Source organism: Psammomys obesus, unplaced genomic scaffold (assembly GCF_907164565.1).
Source record: "Psammomys obesus unplaced genomic scaffold, mPsaObe1.curated_primary_1811, whole genome shotgun sequence".
In the NCBI taxonomy this organism is placed as follows: Eukaryota; Metazoa; Chordata; class Mammalia; order Rodentia; family Muridae; genus Psammomys; species Psammomys obesus.
The window spans coordinates 4,173,743-4,196,121 of NW_026590809.1; the positions used below are offsets into that span (position 1 = coordinate 4,173,743).

General features: G+C 44.4%; 1 protein-coding gene across 1 annotated transcript in view; it reads right to left on the reverse strand.

Annotated features, from left to right (window-relative positions):
* Nucleotides 1-22,379, reverse strand: part of Ttc29 (tetratricopeptide repeat domain 29) — a 179,423-nt gene that overhangs the window by 77,858 nt on the left and 79,186 nt on the right. The window contains exon 8 of the mRNA XM_055609059.1: nucleotides 1,062-1,153. Within this exon, the coding sequence (XP_055465034.1) occupies nucleotides 1,062-1,153 (92 nt within the window). The remainder of the gene's footprint in view (nucleotides 1-1,061; nucleotides 1,154-22,379) is intronic.

Genomic DNA, 22,379 nt, shown 5'->3' on the forward strand with positions numbered 1-22,379 from the left:
GGGTCCGCTTTCAGGCTGCCTATTTTCCTTAAGTGTGGCTGGCCCCGCCTCTCTCCAGCGAACATCCACACTCTCGTTAGCATGCCTTCTCCGAAGACGTTTGTCCAGCAGTGACCATGCTTAACTGATATTTATAGGACACCTTCGCCTTCCATTTCGTTGGTATTGACACGTTAAGCGGCGATTCTTGTATTTGCAGTATTTATGTAATGATTCTGCTTTTAGTTTCTGAAGCATATAAACACAAGGCCTGTGAAAACACCCGGCCTTCTCAGACGGCCCTGTACACGTTTACGTGAAAGAAGAAAGCGAGGAAGTCGCACTGTAGCACACTTACACACGCTGCTGCTATCGTCATCACCAACAGGCTACCTTTTGGATCTAAGTTAGCTACCGAAAACCAAGACTGTCAGTTTAGTGACCTTCGGCGCTGGTGAGTGACTAGCACGCAGCTTTGCTCTGTAATGAATAACGTGACCTAACACAGTGGCGGCAGCTCGGGAAGTGAGAGGCAATCATGATGTTTCCCACCCAAGGCCACACATTAGAAGCTGTTCATACAGACTTTTGTTAACCCTTTTGTTTCCAATGAAATGTTGGGCATATTGGTTTGCACCCAAAATTCAGGTTTGCTTAATGGAAGAAGCATGGCGGAAGTTTAAATGGAAACTCTTCCCAAAGAGCCTGGGAAAGGTTAGGCCAGTCACTGTCAGCGCTGAAGCGTACTGCCTGGTGCCAGCTCTCTGAGCTCCTGGCCTGTGAGATGTGACCTGATTTTTTTCCTTCTCTGGTTCATTCAAGGTCATCACTAAACTTGCAGAAAACCGAAAGGGAGCTAACTTGAAGGAGGAACTGACAAAAAAAAACTTTGGATACATCTTTTTTTTTTTTTAACAATACCACCCTGGTTTAAAATAACTTACAATCAAAGGGTCACTTAGGAAGGGCACTGCTTAAAATTTAAGCAGGCAGTAATGGAAAGCGACAGACCTCAAACAATTTAAGTCTTTCACAGCTGGGTGGCTCTGCAGGGACAGCAGGACAAGGCTGTGCTAACTTACCACTGCAGGACCTTGGCGATCGCCTCGTAGGCTCTCCCCAGGATGAGCTCATCACCCGTGTCTGCGGCGATGTCACTGTGTCTACGGAGCACCTGTGGAGAGAGGGCCACGGTGAGCATGTAGTCTGTCCACATCTAAGGGCAGCGCATTTCACAGCAGGCAGGGTGAAAATTAACAGCTTTTTAAAATGGCTGGGTTTTGTTTGTTTATTGAAGACTCACGCTGGCTTGGTTTATTTTTGTCTGTGCTATGGACTGTTTCATGGCCATGTCTTTGAGACACGACAGTGAAGTCTTCCTTTTGTAAAAATACTTTTCGCTCTTCACGCTATCCCAATTCTCTAAACCTTTCCCGTTTATGTAATGTAGGTGCGAATAAATAATTGGATGGTTTACGGCATTATTTTAAAATATGAAGACTATTACCTAAGGTAATATAAGGCAGATTAGAATGTTCTACTATGGTAGTTCAAATATCATGGCTCTTTCTATAAATAGCTCTTTGAAAAGAATGAATTTAGGCAATAGGCCTTTTCTTAATCTGTCATTTTAGGAGAGGCTTGTCTTGCACTCTTATGTGTATATAGCACACACTAAAAATATTTCTTACAAATGTACTTCATTACCAGCAATCTCCCCGATAATCAAGAGATTACTGCCGCCACAGCCAAACATATGATCTTAATTTAATTTAACACTGACATCATTGTGTGCTGTCATTTTTTGTCTTTTTGATTCCCTCCCACCCCTGCCCCTCTGTTCCCTGGTCAGGCGAGGAGAATACAGAAATCACCCCCCTTCCTTTATTGTTACGTGACCCAACCTATTACACACATGAGGACACAGGCAATCTCCAAAGACCCCTATGGAAATCCTTTTTGCACATCTTCTAAGGAAGAATTAGTGAAAATCGCTCTATGGCATTGGAGAGGGTGAGTCGGCGGGGAGGGGTGGACACGGGCCTGGAGTGCTCTGTCTGGGTTAGGCAGTAACACTGGGCTGATACTCATTTCTGTTCTCCCTCCTCCTCTTTATTGTGTTCACTCACACACTGCCCTTCCCTGGAACCTCTCCCCTCCACTCTGCTTTCATGTCAACTTCCCCTTCAGAGTTAACATTTGGGAAACAATTCCCATGAGGCCATCCTGGCCTCTTAGAAGCAGACCTTCTGTGGTTTATAAGATTGCTCATGCTAAGCCCTATCCACAGGTTCACATCAACCCTGGTTTTTGATTCTTGTTAAGTCCGCAAAGTTCTAAGTTTTGAAAATACTTTCGATGGTTTTAATTGACAAGTAATGATTGCATTTATGTATGAGGTTTAGTGTGACGGCTTGTTCTGTGTAACTGGGGACTCTGCTAACAACTTGCCAACTTGTTATTGTTTTATGGAAAACAAACATGACCTTCACCCTTACTTTCAGGCCTCTTCATGAAGCTCAGGAAACTTGGGGATATTCTTTGCATCCTGTCCTCACAGCTGACAGTTCCCTAGTTTAGCCTGAGATGTCTGTACAGAGGCTATTCTGAGGTGTGAGATGGAACCTCTCAATTTTTTAAGTTTGTAAGAAACCTTGTTGAGCTGATGTATAAAAATATTTAGGAAGAGACTTTATAGAACTCTATTTTGGTCCACATTTTTTAGATGACATTCTAAAATCTCAAATTAAAGACTGAATATTAATATATTTTGTGCCCAAAATAGTTCATTTGCTTTCTTTCAATAAAAACTGTCGCCCTTGCCCTGGCACTGTTTTAAAGCTCGGGAAATCTGACAGTGGTGACTTGTTTGCAACACTGAGAACATTTATGCATGGCCTAGTAGGATGGGCTTTGGAATGATGCAATTTTGTGAATCAGCAATAACCTTTGGCAAGTTTCTCCAGGGCGTAAGCGGGCTTACACAGTGAAGCTCTCTCATGTCCCCCATTCCCCGTGTGGCTTCTTATGGTGATGGATATCGTCTCCAGGGGTGAACACTAACCAAAGTGTTCTCCCTTTCTTTTGCTCAGTCCCCCTCTCCCTTTCTGTAAGAAAGGATCTCACTCTGTCTCCCAAGCTGGACCCATACCCTGGCCTCCAGCAACCATGCCTTAACTTCTTGAGTAGCTGGAGCTACAGGCATGTACTAGCCTTAGCTCCTCCATATCTGTTCAATATTCCAACAGGCAGGCTGGGAGAGCTCTTTGCATCTAATGTCCTCATTAAAGAAGAAAGCTGTCGCTTGGTTCCCGTGATTCCATGCATCACAGCATGTAGTCTATACTCTACACAGCAAAATTCTTACCCTCCTCACCAGCCTCCAGAGCAGCCCCTGTGAAAGGCTTCCCTCCCCAAAGCAAAGACAATCAATTTATTATGTGGCTTGAGAGAATCTGTAATTGTGTAAATAAGTGCCTGAGAACCAGGGACCACATAGGCCGTTGAAAATACATGCTTCTTCTTTTTTTTTTTTTAACTCTCCAAACACGGAAGCATTCGAGTACATGAGCCACACTGGGTATCTTGTGGAAGATCTGGTCTAAGATGGGGTCTCTCTGACCCAGGAACATGAGCTCAAGAGAAGAGACATGCCATGTGGGAAAAAAAAATCTAAGGACAGAGGGTGTAAGATGTTCTTATTAAAGTAAAAAGAAAAAAAATATGACTTGAAATAGAAAAATAACATGGTTATGAATTCTATGGAAGACTGAAGTATTTTTTACTAACTTATAATAGGCTACTGTGATACTTAATCTCATCACCTTAATCCCATTAAGAGTGTCTAAGAGATTAGTAAGTATAGCTTCAGGTGTGTATGAGAGGGCATCTCTGGAGGGGATGGACTAGTGGGGGCTGACCTACCCTGACGTGGGTACCACGGGGCTGTAGACTAAGCAAGGCCTGTCATGAAATAAGAGAGGCGAATGAGCAAGCCCTTAGCAAGGCATTCCTTTGTTCCTTTACGGCATCGATGACATTGGCTCCTCTGCTCCGCTTTGCCCTCCTCACCAGGACAGCCAGAGACCTCTGAAAACACAGCCCCAAACATACTTCCTCTGGCTTGTCTGTAGTAAGGATTTTCCCACACTGACGAAAGTCTGATGTGGCCCCTTCTCTGCTTTTGAAAGTAGATAAGCTGTGATCCACAAACTGACAGGCAGTTAGCAAGTCCTGGGCAACTGAAATCAGTGAGAACAACCGGACAAGGCATGGAACTGTTTTTGCAAGACACACTATGTGCGCAGATCCAAGGAAGCCTAGCCCCATCTGTGGAAATCTGAAGGGCCCTCGGTTGAGCAGACTCATGTTGCCAATATATTATACGCATATCTATAGTCGGGATGGTTAAAATCTACGATCATAACTCAGAGAAGTGGGAACAAAGAATTCTTAGGTGTGCAGTATTCTAATAGATAAGAAAATTTATCTTTCAAATTTATAGTCAGTGAAGTTCATGGGCCTTTGAAGAAAAGGAAACCACTGATCTGGTTTGCTGTTGTGTCAGTTCAAGGCCAGCAAAGTGGGGAAAGTCAGTCCACACGTCTAGTGGTGTAGAAGAGTTATAGAAAAGAGGAGACTGCCTCACAGCAGATGAGACCCCGGTGAAGGCAACACTGCGCTAATTTAATTCCCTCTTGTCATCATTTTCTTCACACTGCCCAAACTCTAGAACCAAGAAGTAGTACCATGCAAAGAGGTTTTCCAGCACATTCCATTCCAAATGGGTTACTAGTTATAAAATCAGATCTCTGCTCCTAAGGACCTTTTCGTCTAAAGTGATCAACACTGTCCTTTGTGCAGTGGACGAATCTACGTAAAGGAGTAAAGATATAACCCAATGACACCAAGTCACTAGAGAAACTCCTAGAGACTTCTAGAAGCCAGCTCTGTTCTAGGTGCTAAAACCTATTATAGAACTGCCCCGGCCTTGTGCAGCCAAAGTAATGTTTGGAGGAATGGAAGGTAATTTGTGATGAAATTAATAAATGAATGAATTTTAGGTATCTCTAAGAGTTCTGGAGAAAATCCAACAAGAAGCTTCATATGAAAAGAACATCAATCTACATTTTAAAGGAAGACCTGGAGTGGATCCAGGAGTTAGAGGACAGCTTGAGCAAATGTCTTGAAATAAGGATGAATGATACCATTGAAGAAAGATTTTGCCGGGGAACGAACACCTAGCAATACCCAACAGGAACATCTGCTGTAAAGCTTTTCTAATGATACAAAACAAACAATCCTAGTTTTAATTGATTATATTAAGTGAAAACCTCAAATTAAAACTCACCAATTTGATTATGAAGAATAGATTTATTTGTTGTTGGGAAGCCATGCCTGTCTAGAAGAGTCAAAATAAACCCGCTTAGAGCAAACATCATCTGTAAAGCCACAAGGCACACCAGCAGATATGTCTGTAAACAAGAAGCTACGAGTCCACTGCCCTGGGTACCGTTTTTGCTTCTTTCATAAGAAGGCAGCACATTCTGGCATCTTGTTATACACACCCCAGAAAAACCCCGGACTGTGCCATCTTAAAACACAAGTTCAGCACCAGTCTTAGCTCTTGGCTTTGCTTTGAAGGAAAGGGAAAACAACACTGATTTTTACTTGCATAATAATAAACATAGAAAATGTACAAAGTCAGGTTTGCCACCATGAGCTTGAAATCATTTGTCAAATCTCATTGGAAACACATTTCTTCTGATTTCTGGCACATTGGCCCCCTCCAGCCACCTCACAGTTGGCGAGCAGAGAAGGTGTTTCTGCGTCATTTGCAGTGTCTGAACCTGATGCAGACAATCAGCTGCAACATTAGTCAAAGAAACCAGGGGCTAATGACTTCTGACAGGCATGGTAGTGACAGGCTGAGACCCGCCCGGGCGTCACCAGCATTCAGGGGCATCTTCCTGGAGGTGGAGAGGCATTGTGGGTGATGCCAAGAACGGGCTCCCTCACCACTTAAGGCCCACACACAGGTTCTGGAAAGGCTTAGCTTCTGACATGTTTATTAACACAGTGACACTTTTGTACAGCTATGCTACCCTGCGCAAACCATCAGGGTGTCTGAGTGTGTGACTTTGCAATCTCCACAAAAGCAGCTCCACTCTTCTGTATGTCATCGTGCATTACACACTGTAAAGCTCTCTCCTTCAGCAGAGCTGGTCTGCTTTCCAGCTTCTAACACTGATCATTTGGAGGACACAGTCTTTGTCCCGAAACGCATTACTCATCGAGTCTTCTGCCACAGGATGAATGTGTACTGACTAGCACGCAACCCAGGGACTGTGTGTGTGGGACAGGAAGAGCTGGGTGTTAGAAAGCTGTGCCCTGGTTTCTCCTGTCTGACCAGATCACCGATGACCTTGGACAAGAAACTTCGCTGCTGTGGAATTCTGGAGTATGAAAGAGTTGTAACAAATGGCCTGAAATCCTCCCTTCCAGGAGTATGATTTGGAGGTTAGGTCTCTAGAATGATGTGTTTAGTCATTTAAGATATGTTTTACTCGTTTTCAATAATTTAGCTTTAGCTTAAAAATCCTGATGAGGGGAGCAAGGGAGGCGGCTCAGAGGTTAAAAGTGGGCTCAGCTCTTCAGAGACCCAAGTTTGGGGCCCAGCACACACAGCAGGCGGCCTGTGGCTCCAGCCAGAGTGAAGCCAACATCGTCTGGGCTTTGCGGGTTCCTACATGTGCACACACACACACACACACACACACACACACACACACACACACACGCTTAAAAAATAAACTGAATCTTAAAAAACAAAATCCCTGACCAGGGTCTGGCGAGGTGGCTCAGTGGTTAAGAGCAGCTGTGTGCAAAAAGGAGGACAGGAGGTCCAGAACATGTGTGACAAACACCTGCAACTCCAGCTTGGAGGGATCCAACGCCCTCTGCTAGCTTTCAGGATTTCTCAACAGTGGCTCTACTTGCATTTTAAGCCAGACAAGTCTTCCTTACGGGGATGCATGGTGCACCTCAGGGCTAGCAACCCTTCCCTGATTATCACAGGCAGACACACACACACAGGCAGACACACACACACACACACACACACAGGCAGACACACACACACACACAGGCAGACACACACACACAGGCAGACACACACACACAGGCATACACACACACACACAGGAATACACACACACACAGGCATACACACACACACACACACACACATACACACACACACACACGTGTGTGTGCCTGCAGTTGTAGAAACACATACATGCATAAATCAATGAAATAAATCCTTCAAAATATCCCCACTGGAGTTACTTTCTTTTAGAAAAGTTTAAAGAAACAGAACGGCGAGTCACTTCAACTCAGGCAAAACCTTCTTCCTCACCTGAGGAGTCATAGAAACTCTTGAACTGCTTGTTTTTGAGCTGTTGCTTCGTTAGAAAAGAGGTGAGTTTACAGTGGTGATCGGCTAATCTCCAGAGGTAATTAACACAAGCTCACTGCTTTTCGGAACCAGCAAGCAGGTGTTACAGGCTTAAGAACTTGGTGACAGTTCCAAGTCACCCTCAGGGAGCACAGCCTGCTTCAGCAGGGCTGGACAATCCCTCGTGTGCTGTGACACCACGCTAATAACAGCTTTGGGAGGCCAAAAATACACCTCATGTCCAGTCTGAAACTCCCTGAACATCCCCCTCGGAACATTCAAGATGCAGGTGACACTCAGCTTCAAGACGATGACATAAAATTGCACATACAAGCAGAGAGCGAAAGTTTCCCTCGGTCCTGAGCTGAAGCACATTGCTCCAGGTTATCTCCAAAGCTGCACCTTGCAGTTCTGTCCTGGGGCGGTACTAACCTTCCACGTGCGCAGCCTCGCTGTGGCTCTCAGTTGTCACTTTATATCAGAAGTCAGAAGGAGCAGCCATGTCCACCACGTGAGCCCAATCATCGCGTGAGTTATAGTTGTAGTTCCTCGGAAGAAAACATCTCCCTGCCCTTGACCTCTCACAGTGAAAACCATCGGAGGCTCTGCTTTATTTTTGTTCAGAGTCCCTTGACCAAAGGATAGTCGATTTACGGGCAGTCTGGCTCTCGGCGAGGTGGCCCGATATAAAACTTTCTGCTTGGTGGAAGATTAGAGTGATAACTTATTTCAATCACATCCTCGTAGGACAGTCAGACAGTGGGGCCGGGAGAACTGGATGAAAGGAGGGGAGTTAAAGGAAAAACACATCAAGAGAGGCGTCTGGCCTGTCAGTAGAGCTGACTGGTGGGCAGCAGCGGTGGAGGGCTAATCGGGAACCTCAGCCCTCCTTTTCCAAGTCTCCCCACCTCAGTGGGGCCCACGGTCGACTGCTCTTGGGATTCCTAGGGCTGTGGTCCAGGAAGGACCACGGTCGTTTTACACTCACCTCTCCTTCTTTGCAGAATGAGTGGATCTCTTCTTTGAAACAAAACTGAGAAATAGTTTGAGACAAAATAACCACTCAGAGCTGGTGACGGTTAATAACGTTAGCCTTCCCCCCGATTTTGTTGGTCAGTGAGAAACACTATGAGAAGATTCTGGCCCTGGTGAGAGACAGAGCAGAAGACACAGACAATCTCATTATCAGAATGAGATAAAAATGCGAAAGGTTGAGGGGCTTTGTCCCACGTATGACTGCGTTGGGAAGAAGAGCGACAGGTGTACGTGACATCAGCAGCAACACCGGTTCTGTTGTTTACGAACTCTGGAGATGGCCGTGGCACGAGGCGTCATATTCAGCGCCCGTCAGGTCTAGTCAGATTAGATGCGGGCTGCTATCCCTTTGCTCACGCAGAAATGACAGTATTAACACGTTGCTGGGGTATGCTGGGCCACAGACCTTTACACAGTGGTGCAGACATTTGGCTCTCAATCAGGACCCCAGTTCCTCAGCCTCTGGACTCGGGAGCCGTCAAGGCCCTGAGCCTGCACTGCTCTTTCTTGCTTTTCTCTTGATTTCCCGGAGCCCTGTCACAGGTAGCCTCGAGACTTTGTGTTAGCGTGGCTGTGCTCATGCTGTCTGTGTATCAAATCATTGTTTCTGAGCAGGGCCACATGGACAGAAACCCTGTCTGCTTTGTTCTCCATTGTCCCCTTCATTCCTAGCCAGGTCAGCATTGAATGTTGCTAAGGAGAGACGGTGGAATGTGAGCAAGGTATCAAAGCATGAGGTGCCCACTGAGACACTGATGTAGTTGTGGTAAGATGTGGTCTGCGTTGGCATTGGCCTTAGATCCCTTGCAATAAAGAAACAAGCACGACACTTCAGACCTGCGGCCGGTGGAAAGGGGGGGCACTGTCAATTTACAGCCAGCCTGCAGAGCGGGAACACCAGCGAGTAAGTTCCAAAGGACATAAATGAATTTCAAAATGGCAGGAGGCCTCCCTATCTAAATGTGGGATTGCTTTGTCTAGACAGGCTCTCGAACAAACAGGACCCATGAAGCTGACTAAGGGCAGGTGAGTCAGGCCACAGCTTTGTAGGAACGATGGCATCAATCTTGCTGTATGTGTGAAATGAGCACAAGGCGTTTTCCTCTTCATTTTGCTTAAGAATAAGGAGAGACAGATGCAGCGTCTCTCTCATAGGTAACACAGCAGGTCTGAGGGAGTGGGCTATGGACAGCACAGTGACAGGCAAGCAGCTCAGGGTCCCTCCACTTCTCACCGGCAACTCACTCACATGCCTCCATTTGGAGGCCTTGAACGAAACCAGGTCTGGCTCACAGGAAAGGTTCTGGAATATTCTACATTTGTCAGAAGATTCTAACAAGCACCTACTACCGAAAAGGTTTCCATATTCTTGCATGAATCCATTACCAGGAGATTTCTCTCTCTCCCCTGGCAGGAAGCTATCATTTATCCATAATCCTCATACTGGAGTTCCCTCTCATGGAAGGCAAGATTCAATAAAAATTCATTCTCATTTTCCCTTCTAAGAAATCCACAGGAGTCTTGAGCGGCGTTCTGAGTGTGTCTCTGTGTGCAGTGCAGCGCCCTTTCCACCACAAGCCATTATTCTGGTAAACTCAGTAAACCCTAATTTATGTTTGCAATGTCTTGCTTTTCTGTCAGTGCGTGAGACCCCAATCCTTTCAAATAAAAAATGGTAGGAAAGGCTTTCTGTGATGGCTTCCACACCAGGGAGGCTTTGTCTACGACCCTTCCTCAGCGATAGGAGAGACAAGGAAACAATTTATGGGCCATTTCCATTCTGATGGGAAACGCAATGCTACCAAGAGCTTTTATCAAGTAGGTTATAGCAACTAGCCATAAGTGTAAATAACAAACAGTTAACTCCTAGGGGACATGATGGTGATAGGAAGCCATTCTGGGTACTGCTGATGGGGTGCTAGTAGTCTTGGAATTCCCTTGCTCCCCAGTAGAGTTCGGCCTGACACTAAACAACAGTTTAGTACTTGATCTAATCTCAGCCGGGAGGAGAGGGTGACAGCAAGGTTCTGCAGATGTTCACATCCAATAATCTATCCATAATTGATGAAACAGGGAGGTCAGATGTAACGGCTGCTGCTATCCCAGCAACAAATGAATGGTTATTGACAAGACAAGTCGGTGTGGCACAGAGCGCTGAGCAGCGACAGGCAGGAGATGGCATGGAGACAGAGGCGGGGGACACAGGGCTCTTGGTTGGCAGAGTCCGTCAGCAAGCCTATGGTGGAAGCATTGCACTGACACACGAGCGGACGGAGGCAGGTTGTTAGGGCCGGGAGGAGGCTGTTGGAGTACAGAGAAATGAAGGCAATGATGGAGAAATGATGGAGGAAAAGGAGCAGGGAGCCTGAGACAAGGCCAGGGCCCGGGTAGGTGCAGAAGCGCGGAGAGTTGAGAAATGCGCTGGAGCGATTGCACTGTGATCCAGATGTCTGAGCAATCTCTGTCACACAGGGTGTCTGGTCCTCTCATCTGCCTGGCTGACACACCCTACAGGCTAGGCGAATCCATGTCAGAGGGGATGACACATGGGACTTTTGGGGACCCAAAGACCCCTGACGCTGAGGGGTGTTCATGGATATATGCTCCCTTTGTGTCCCTCCACCATGTCTTAAGCCTATGAAAAGAACTTTTCCTATTTTAGAAATATTTTCAGATTAGCTCAAGGTACCAAATCACGAAGTTAGAAAATTTGCTTGAACTGGAAGGAACCTGAAATACACGCTGCTTAAAATCGAATTTACTGCAAAAGAATGAGTGTAAGGCACGGATTTCTTAAAATCATAAAAGCCAAGCACTATATTTTATTCACCTCAACCTATGCAAAGAGAATAATAAAGCCTTAATCGAGTGTACTTTTATTGACTGAATAAAATTCAGGATGTTTAAACGCAAACAAGCAGCCGCACGCCTAGACTTCCATTCTAAAGCAAAAGAATAAGTTTGTACACAGTTTATTGCGCAACATTATAAAATGAAGGATGGTGGAATGAAACTATGGTTCTTATTGCTACCGTTGGTCATAAAGATGCATCGGACACAGAGGTTTTAAATATTAATATTCCCCTCAATAACTTAAATCAATTTAACACTCTATAGTAGTTTGTTTAGAGGTGCAATTTATTTTATTCTTTGCAACCTATGCTTTTGATCAGCTTCAGAATAACATCCAGGCTGAAAACAAATGGGGAAGCAGATAATCTACCGGCATTCTTACAGTCAGCTTTAGATGGTACAGCCTACTCTCAGCATCTCTATTGTAGCCTGCATTTCCAAATTGCTTATCAATACTGAGAATCGGCAAGCTCAGAGAGAGCCTGTGGTTTTTACCGGAGTGCCTTTCTGCCATCTTCCCCAGCTGAGATCCCATTTCATGACACCAAACCTTCTGATAGAAGCTTGATATTCACACCTTGCCACGGATCATACTCTGAACTTTAACCTTTGCTCACACAACTGGGACCTCGCTCATTCCCAGCGCCTAGAGTTTTATACATTCCTGCCATTTGCTTCTTGCTTACATCTGCCTTCGGCCCTTGGCTCAGTCCTGCCTTCCTTAGATCTACACGCCTGTGTCAGGGCGTCTTGCTGAGCTCCACGCTGGTGGCTTAGTGGCTGCTGCTAGCCAGTGCTAGTTGCTCCCCCTGACTAAACCCTACATGTGCAGTATTTTTCTGTTCATTGTATGTTTGATCTTCACAAAGCCCTTGAGATAAATATTGATATTCCCAATGTGTAATCAAGAGAAACAAAGCAGAGAGAGGCCAACTGCTTCATTCTAAGACGTACAGTGAGCAGAGGCAGAAAGGGTTTGAACTTGGTTTAGTGGCTGTCAGAGCCAGTGTTTTTCAGTTAGATCCTGCTTGCCATTGCGCCATCCTGAACAGTGCTGTGTCATCCTGCACCTCACCTAAAGCTGCCATCCTGTGCTTGGGTTGCCTAAAGCCATTCTCTCTGCTGTTGACAGCGGCAGCCATAGTGGCCTCAAATCTTCTGGTGGTCTAAAGGTTAGCATCCTGCCTTCTGGTCATTGTTTTGTCTATCACCTGCTGCCATTTTAGCAAGATTGTTTAATCAGGAAGAATAGCTGACCCTGAGAGCTTTTATCTTTTTTTTTTTTTTTTTGCCTGTAACCAACATCTTTTATTTTTGTTATTATATTATGTCTCTTTTTGAGACTGGATATCATGTAGCCCATGTTGGAATGGGCCTCGGTAGCCGAGGATAACCTTGAATTCCTGACTATCCTGCCTTCCTTCCTGAGTGTGCACACCCCCACAGACATCACCACGCTGGTTTTCTGTGCACTCGGGTCCAACCCAGGGCCTCAGACCTGAAGCCAACTTTACCAACTGAACTGTATTGCCAGTGCCAAACATTTTTTCTTAAACCAGAAACAAACAAACAAACAAACAAACAAACAAACAAACACCACAAAAACCCTTGCTTTTTATCATGGCCTCCCAGGTCCTCTTTGTACCCATTCTTAATCTCTCTGACCACCCCCTACCACTCTTTCTTTGATTTCGCTGGGGTCCCATCAGCCCCAAGCTGTTAGATATATTGCTGCTTAGGACTCTGAGCAGCCTGTTCCCCTGCCTGGGTGCTCCACCCACAAACACTGCATGTCTGGCTCCTAAGCGCTCACAGCCTCTCATGTGTCAGCTTCTCCAGAAGGCCTTCTCTACCACCTGTTTAAAACTCCCTCTGCTCTACCACTCTTCCATTCCTTTGAATGGTAAGTACTTCCTGCTCCATTCTCTATAGGAAGTATCATTGTCTATTATAATTAATTCACTTGCTTATTCTGATAATCTCCATTCTCTCTTTCCCCATGGGACAGAAGCTCCATGAGGACAGATTCCTTTCCTCATTTGTCACTAGTATCTCCCATGCCCCCAAACAGTGTAACCACAGACATTCACAGCCGTGTCCAGGATGGAGAACACAGCCTCTGTGAAGCCAACACATTAGCTAGTTTGGTTTCCTGAAAACACTAGCCATAGGATTATCGGCTCTTTTTAAAGTGGGGATACTGAGGCACACAGAGATGAAGCTACTGGGCTTCATCTGCGACTGAAGCCTGGTCATGCGGAAGAAAGGATCTTTTGACTTAGAGTGCAAATGAGCCGAGGTGGAGGAGGAACTTTCCAGGCAAGGTTTTGATTTCAGCTTTGGCTGCAGAGAGCTGGCATGGGTCAAGAGAGATAACAGGGCCAGGAGACAGCTTATCTGGTGAGATGCTAGCGGCTCAAGTCTAAGTGTGGAGTTTGGATGGCCAGCTGCTATGTGAAAGCCAGAGCACAGCAAGCGCCTGCAATCCTGCTGGTGGGGAGACAGCGGCATGCTACGCAGGGCCTGTAGCCAGCCGGTCTACCCAAGTTGGTGAGCTCCAGTTTCAGGAAGAGACCCAAATCTGAAAAATTACGGTGGAAAGTGACTGACCCTCTGGACTTTGTATGCACATGCCCCCCCCCCCCCCCCCCCGCCCACACACACACCAAAGAGACAGGGGAGAGATATTAGGCTTGTCCACAGACAGAAGTAGAAAGAGATCTTTTATTAGGTCACTTTGGTATTATTACATCTAGTAATTTCCCAACGGTCCTGTACACAATCTTTCCCAAGACATTTCTTCCTAGTGAAAGACACCAAGTGTTAACCAGTTTGTTCTTGGAGACACAGTGTCGTCTGAGACATTATGGTGCATTTTGGCCTAACAGTGTGAGACGTGGGTAAGGAGAGACCCAATGTGAACCTGTTACAGGGAAAGAGCAGGGAAGGGACACCTGCCCATCCACTTACTGGGAAACAGTCCAAGAATTTGTTCACCTCTTGGTCCCATGTGGTCACTCATCATGAAACTGATGACCACACTCACCAGCACTCCTGTCCAGCCCTCTCCTGCCTCCTTACCAAGATGGTGCCTGATGCTGTTACCATGAAGGCGAGGTTCAGGCTTCCGAATCTTTCTGATATAATTTGTCTTGCTGTCAATCAAGACTGTAACAATGGTGTCACGCAATAACACCATTAGAGGGTTGATTAGAATCTAGGCCAAAGAGCTTCTTGGCAAAACAGAGCCAGAATCCCAGATGCCTGAGCTCCAATTTGAAAATTTTCCTGATATTTTAAAAACTAGTTTTGAAGATGGCAATGACTGCAGGGATAGCAAACTCTTATTCCCATGTCATCTATTACTGTAAACAATTAAAAAGTAATTTTAGCTTCGAAATCTTGTGACAAATATTAATGTTTATTTACATAATGTTTTTAAAGGAAAACATTGATTTTTAATATCTATGATATTATAAACATATAAAATGTACATAATAAACACTTGCTCTGCTGTAAGCTAATATAAGCTCATAGGGAAAATGAATATGTTTAATTAAATTTGGGAAAAACATATAGTTAAATCATTTGTGGTACCAATAATAAGGACCAATAAACCATTATCTCTTTACCGTTCCATTGAAATTTCATCAACACGCTATATTAATAAATGTCATCTTCATTTTACGAAGCAAGGGGGGCTGGGAAAGTGGTCCAGGATCTCAGAAGTCAGCAGAAGCAGGGACACCGCAACCCACATGCTGACTCAGCAAGCTCATCCTACAACCTTTGCACAGCACTAGGGCACTTAGCACAGAATGGTGCCTAGTGCTTTCGCTTGCTACTTCACTGCCTCTTCACCAACACTTTGAGGTGTGCCGGGCCCTTGTGAAACACTCATGCTGCAGGAGAGGGAACTGAGGCACGGGGGAGGTTGATGGGTTCTCTCGAGGCCTCAGGACTTAGAAGTGGTGAGATCAGCATCTTCAGTGTTCTGACTGCAGGGGCCAACCTCTGTCACAACAGCTGAGCAATGAACAAAACTTAAGCTCTACCTGGAGGACCCTGTCCCTCTCTTTCTATTTCTTTCTTTTCTTTTTTTTTTTTTTTTTAATTGAAAATTCCAAACATCGTCTCCTCCGAGATGATTTTCAAGTGAAAATCTAACAACTGGCACTTTTTAGGAACTCCATATCTTATATATAATGAGTTGCTTGGGGGTAGCAAATTTATATCTGAAGCATGGAGAGCCAGCTAGGGTCATAGCAATATGCTGAAGACAATATTTTTGAAAAAAAGACTTAGATACTAGTCTATTTTGGATTTGTATTAACTCTAAAGTACACAGAGGTATTGATTGACAGGGGGAAAACTGAAAAGAAAACAAGGCAGATAAGATCTGAGGAGGCTCCACTGGAACCCCGTTTGCTCCACAAGAGAGAGGAGACAGCCAAGAAACAGAAAGTGGGTGTGCCTTCTGGGTGTGCCTCATGTCTCTTTCTGGAGAGGTTACAAAGCAGGGATCCACCCCAAGTCTGCATGACACCCGTTTGCTTCCTGTGTCCGCCTCATGCCTCCCTAAACCATGTATTGATTCTCAGCTGGTCCACCCAGCAGCGCAATGGTTTCTGCTTGAAGTTTCAAGTGTTAGTGGATAATAATTCCTCCTGGGCAATGTTAACAAGATGTCATTTACATCGGTAAATCGTTCAGTAAGGAGAACACATGAGGATTTTATTAATTTTATACGGGGGTCTAAAGAGAAGGCTCAGCAGTTAAGAGCGCTTGCTGCTCTTGCAGAGGACCTGGGTTTGGTTCCCAGCACCACATGGTAACTCAACAACCGTCTATACCTCCAGTCCAAGGGGCTCTGATGCCCTCTTCTGACCTCTTCAGTCACCTGGCTTACCCATGGTGCACATACATGCAGGCTCGAAAGTAACACACATAAAGTGAAAAGAAATAAATCTAAACAATCTGCATGTCCATTTGTGGTGAGACCCGATAAATGAGTGGAGAAGTTATGCTAGCACCTCCTCTGCCGCTCAGGGCAGGAGCCGTTTGCTGCTGGGGCACTCTGTGGGCTGTAAACTTGCTGCCCCTGTCAGCGTGGGCGGGGCCTCTGCTTTCTTCTGAGCCTGAGCCTCCGTCCAGCAGCCCCTCCCCCCAAGCAGCCCCGCTTCCCTGGCATTCTAGGTCCCACCTGAAATCATCTTCAGATTCCTTTATTACTGGCTAAGCGATTAATAATTTTCTCTAATGTTTTGGGCTGAGATGAGCTGTTACGGCGACTAAGTGCTATGACCAGTGGCACACTGAAGAATTTTACTATAGGCAGGCTACATAAACCTATTGAAAACATCAATTAAGACCATTACATTTCAGTGGAATGCAAAGGAGTAATAGCTTACTTTTTACATAACTTTTTCTTTTTTAAAATATAAAATCAATGTGTTAATTGTGTAAGATGTGGCGAATATGCATCCCATTGTCTCTACCCCAATAGAAAATTAAACTCATTTGTTATTTCTATTTCCTCAGATTATCACTGAAAACAACTTGATGTTTCTAGTATTTTCTATGTATTTATGGAGTATGTGTATACGTTTGCATATATATATGCAAATCAGGTCGTAATGTACAGCGTTTTGTAGCCCGATTCTTCACCTCAATATATCAATATTGCTTCTACTGTTATAAATGTTTATTGTTTAATCCCTGTTGCCTGTGCAGGACGCTCAGCAGTGCTTTACACAATTTGTTGTTGTTTTACATTTATTTTGCTTATGGATTTTCCACCAGGATAAACAGCGCTTATAAAATTGTACGTAAAGGTCACAGCTAAATCTCTGTATATACTAGTTATGCAGATAATGTCATGGCTAAATGTTTGCGTGCTTTAACATTTATTTCCTTCAGACAAATTCTGGAATCAGTATTCCTGAATCAAAAAATGTACAAATTTGTACACCTGCTTTAAAAAAAAAAGAAAAAAAGCTAGTATTTAATGATTGTTTACTGAGTACAGAAGCATTATCTCTTTAGCTGGATTAGTCTCATGCTAACTTTTTCTCTCCATCTTACATTCTCCATCTGGAGAATGTAGCTCAGAACTCATAGTTGCTGCGTAAGCATGGCAGCCTGACTGTGCCCTCTCGGATGTTATCAGCGTGGGCTGTTCTGGTCAGTCCCTAGGATCTTCCTACCTCATGGCTGGGGTCATAGCAACCCAGGGTTCCAGAGACAGACTGCCTTGGGTGGCGCTCCTACACAGTGGCTGGAGAAAACTGGTGGGGAAGAACAGCAGCTTCCTCGTCACCTGGCTTCATCTGTGCAGGGTGGCAAATGTGTGGCAAGATCTTTGTGTAGGCTTCTTTCCTTTGCCCAACTCTTCTGCCTGTGGTATTCCTCTGAGTATACCACTTGTACTCAGATTTGTGTCTTAAGGTTGGTTCTCAGAGAAACTCAGACCAACTCAACTCAGTTCTGCCGTTGTTAGGTCCATAATACAAAACTGCTCACCGTCCATGACACAGCATGCTCGGTGACATTTCATAGAATATCTAAAAATACATAGTTGAGCAAGAGCAATCTAACACATTCATGCTGCAATTAAAAGCAGACCTGATTAAGTTGTTTTGGGTTTACTGTGACGAATAAAGTTGAGTTAATCACAATTCTAGAGCAAGCCACTGTTTAAATCACTGATCTTTTGTCTGTCCCTTAATTTGCTGTTCAGCAGGCCAATTCCCATTCTCTTCCCCGGCACATTGGCTCTCAGGGCCCCAGGAATCTCTCTGGGTACACATCCCCAAGAATGGGTTGCACCAGCACAGGAGGGACAGCACACAGAGTGTCCCTTCCCTTCTTTCCAGAACGACAGTCCTACTGTGTACCCTACTCTCTCCTCACCAGCCTTGGATTCTACTTGAATTTCCGACTTTGTGTCTCTAAGTCAAGATTTTATGCAGAATCTTATACAGTATTAACTCCTTCCTTGAAACACTCACAAATGAAAAAAACAATATGTCTGCACAACCAGCTCTGTCAATCACTGTTTTGTGACTGTGTGTGTTTAGTACTTTCTTCTCCTTTTCTGACGATCCCTGACTGCTATCATCGAAATACACCACACGCACACATACATGAGCACACACACACATACACACATATACAGGTGCATGCACACACACACACACAAAAGAAAACCAACAAGATATTTGGGAAAGAAATGAAAGATCAGTCTTAAACAAGTATATTTTATTAGTTATTAATGAAAATTATGGGCTTATAAATGTAGAAAGTCTAAGTTACTATTTAAAATATATGAACTAAGAATTAGGAGTGTAGAATGGATGTTCCATTCAAATCTTAATATGAATTCTTTTTATTGCGGACTAATTTTCCTGACTATCTAAACTCAATATTGCAATTAAGTGAAAAACAAAACAAAACAAAAAAAACAACCAACCAATCTCCTCCATTCAGATGCATTTTAACATACTTGACCTGTGTTCCTTGTGTCGTGACTCACATCTAGTTTTCATGAAGAGGGTTAGACATGTCCCTTAGTTCTGAGCTCTACTAACTCTGCCTGTGACCTCGGTGTTTGAGGGCAGAGGCAAGCAGATCCAGGAGCTTGCTAGAAGGCCAGTCTAGTAGAATTAGGGAGGGCTGGGTTCAGTGAGAGACCACGCCTCAAAAAAGTAAGGTGGTGAGCTGTAGAGAAAGACACCTAACATCAGCTTCTCACAGGCACCTGAACACACACACACACACACACACACACACACACACACACACACACATGTAAATAATCAAATAATAAGAATTTTCATTTTCTCCTTGAAACTTCTGGATTGATGTGATTTACATAACATTTTCATCATTTACATTACAGATGGTCTTTTATATATTACTCAATTTAAAAGATAAAGACAAAGACAGCAGGCTGAGGCAAGGATAATTATGAGTTTTAGGCCAGGCAAGCCTAGGAAACGGTGTGAAAACATCTCCTGTTAGGTCTCAAACCCAGGACAAGTGCCTGTGGTTCTCCCCAGCACCTTTCACTCTGCCCCCTGCCCTCAACCTCTCCTTCCCAGGAGCTGGGCTTCAGTTCCCTTCCCTCAGCGTGACCCCTATATAACTCAGCCATTTTGGCTACACCAGTCTTGGTAGGCAGCTCCTCTCTTGCTCTTCCTTCCTCTCTTTCTTCTCATGATCTGGTTTAGTCTGTCATGTTTCGTCATTTTTAGTCACTACTTACTTTTACACTGTAATGTAATTCATTTAGTGACAAGCTTTATTTATCCTCCTATATGTGTTTTCAAGGTTAAGTCTAAAGCAAGTAGCTAAAAACAGGTAAAATTTGTTTAAATCATGTATACTTAATAGATAATCATCCTCAAAGTCTTCAGAGATCTTCTGAATATCACATTTAAAAAGCATTTAATGAATAAGCTTCCTGTGACAGAAATGCCAGCGATTAGGGGTGATGCTAAAGTCTCCAAAGAAGATGATGGGGTACAGTAACACTGACAACTGGGATAAGCTGCCCCGTGCTCTGCCACCAGGGTCCTGCCCAAATAGTGGACACTTTGGGTCTGACAGCTAAAGGCCAATGCTATCTGTGTAGCAGCCAAAGACCAACTACCTTTGCCCTCCAACAAAACCATTGAGATCACCATCTAGGAGCCTTGGGTAGCTGCCCAGACAGCAGTAAGCCTGTCATTTTACTTGATATATAGGCCATATGGATTACACTTCCAGCTGTAATTCATCCTTCTCAGCTCTCTTGATATTGATGCTAATCATAACTTTATGTTAACAGCAACCAGCAAAAACAGTTTCTCCCCCCAAGGCTAGAGATGCTTGTTCAGTACATTTTATATGTAAAATTATCTGTAAAATAATGCTTCACTTTTCTAGGTCTACCAGGTCTCCTGCTGAGAAAAGCAGACGGTTTACTTTGCTAACGGCTTCACAAAACAGATAAAACTCACAAAACATGTTTAAAAAATGTTTCACATTTCTTTCTCTGTCTATGCTTTGTTATACCAAGACTACAAAAGTTCAGCATCTTAACATTAATCGATGGAGTTCAGAGCCCTGGCAAAGCACTGGATACTATTATATTCACAAGCTCAAAATTTTAAATGTTCTTTGGTTATTTTCTAAGTATAGACAAAAGTGCTTCTCATTGTGTTGAAAATGTGTCTATCCAATCCATATATCCAGATCTCTGCACAAAGAGAAAAATTAGTGCTTTTTACCAAATTACTTTTGAGTCCCCAGGCTTTTACTGTTGACTCAAAAGCATGAGTCTTCTGCCTTTTCTACAATGTGGATTTCAGCACGGATTATAAATAGTGGTAATGCTAATATATCTAAAACTTTTATCTCTTTTTGTAAACTTTAAAAAAATTCATGTAAGCTCCAGGGAGTTGTCTTGGATCCACTTCTGGAACGTCAAAAGGACTCCAGATGAGTGTTCCTGTCAATCAACAGCCTGTTTCCCCACCTGCCTGTTCCTGAGGGCAGGATCTCTCTCTCTTTCCTTGGTTTTGGGATTCCCTTCCTCAAACTACCAGGACCTTGGGTCTGGAAGTTTCAAATGTACGCTCAAGAAATAAATTTCCCCTAAACTCCGTAACTTTACCTTCTGATCCTAGCTTACATCTGTCCTGGCAGATTTCCAATTGGCTGAAGACAGAAAACTGCTCCAAACACACCAGCCCTAGGTGCTTCTAATGGGATTTCTGACCAGCGTGAGCCCCTGCATCCCAGCCTGCCCCAAGTCTGCATGTACTTCCCTTGTCCCAGGTGGTCCCACAGATCCTGGCAAGGATGTGGAGAAAGAGGAACACACCTCCATTGCTGGAGGGAGTACAAACTTATAGAGTAACTTACTATAGTTAATATACTATAATTATACTACAATCCACAGACCCAAAGAAGCTGAGCAACAAGGAGGGCCCAATGGAGGATACTTGAATCTCACTCAGAAGGGGAAATAAAACAGACACTGGAAGCAGATCAAGAGAGGGAACTGAGTGAGAGAGTGAGTGGGAAAGGGAACAAGGGTGGGGAACAGGGGTAGGAAATAGGGGGAGGAGGCCATAGGGATGGGAGAGAGATAGATAACTGATGGGTGAGCAGATTTGGAAATCAATCTGGTGCTTTCTCAGAAAACTGGGACTTGCTCTACCTCAAGACAGAGCTATACCACTCCTGGGCGTATGTATGCAAAAGATGCTCAAGCACACCACAAGGGCATATGCTCAGATATGTTCATAAAAGCTTTATGTGTAATAGCCATAAAATGGAAACAACCTAGAGGTCCTTCAACCAAAGGATGGGTAAAGAAAATGTGGTACATTTACACAATGGAATCCTACTCAGATATTAAAAACAAGTAAATCATGCAATTTGCAGGCAGATAGATGGAACTAGAAAAGATCACCCTGAGTGTGGTAACCCAGACACAGAAAGACAAATATGATATGTATTCACTTATATGTGGTTATTAGCCATAGAGTACAAGATAACCATACTACAGTTCACAGACCCAAAGAGGCTAAATAACAAGAAAGGCCCAAGGGAGGTTGCTTGACTCTCACTCAGAAGGGGAAATAAAATTGACACCTGAAGTAGACCGAGGGAGGGAACTGGTAGGAGAGGGGGAGGGAGGAGGGCAAGGGTAGAAAGTAAGGGAAGGCTGAGAGAAAGACCTGAAATCATTGAAGCTGAGCATCTCTGGGATGGGGAAGGCTTCTGGGAGTCTACGGGGTGATCCTAGCTGAGACTGTTATCAGTGGGGGGTATGGAGCCTGAAGAGGCTACCTCCTGTAGTCAGGTAGGACCTTCCAGTGGAGTTAAAGAAACACCAATCCACTCACAAAACCTTTGACCCAAAATCTGTCCTGCCTACAAGTTTTCAGGGATAAAGCTGGAGCAGAGATCAAGGGAATGGACAACCAATGGCTCATCCAACCTGAGACCCACCCCTGAGAGAGAGCCAACTCCTGATACTCTGCTCTGCTTGCAGACAGGAGCC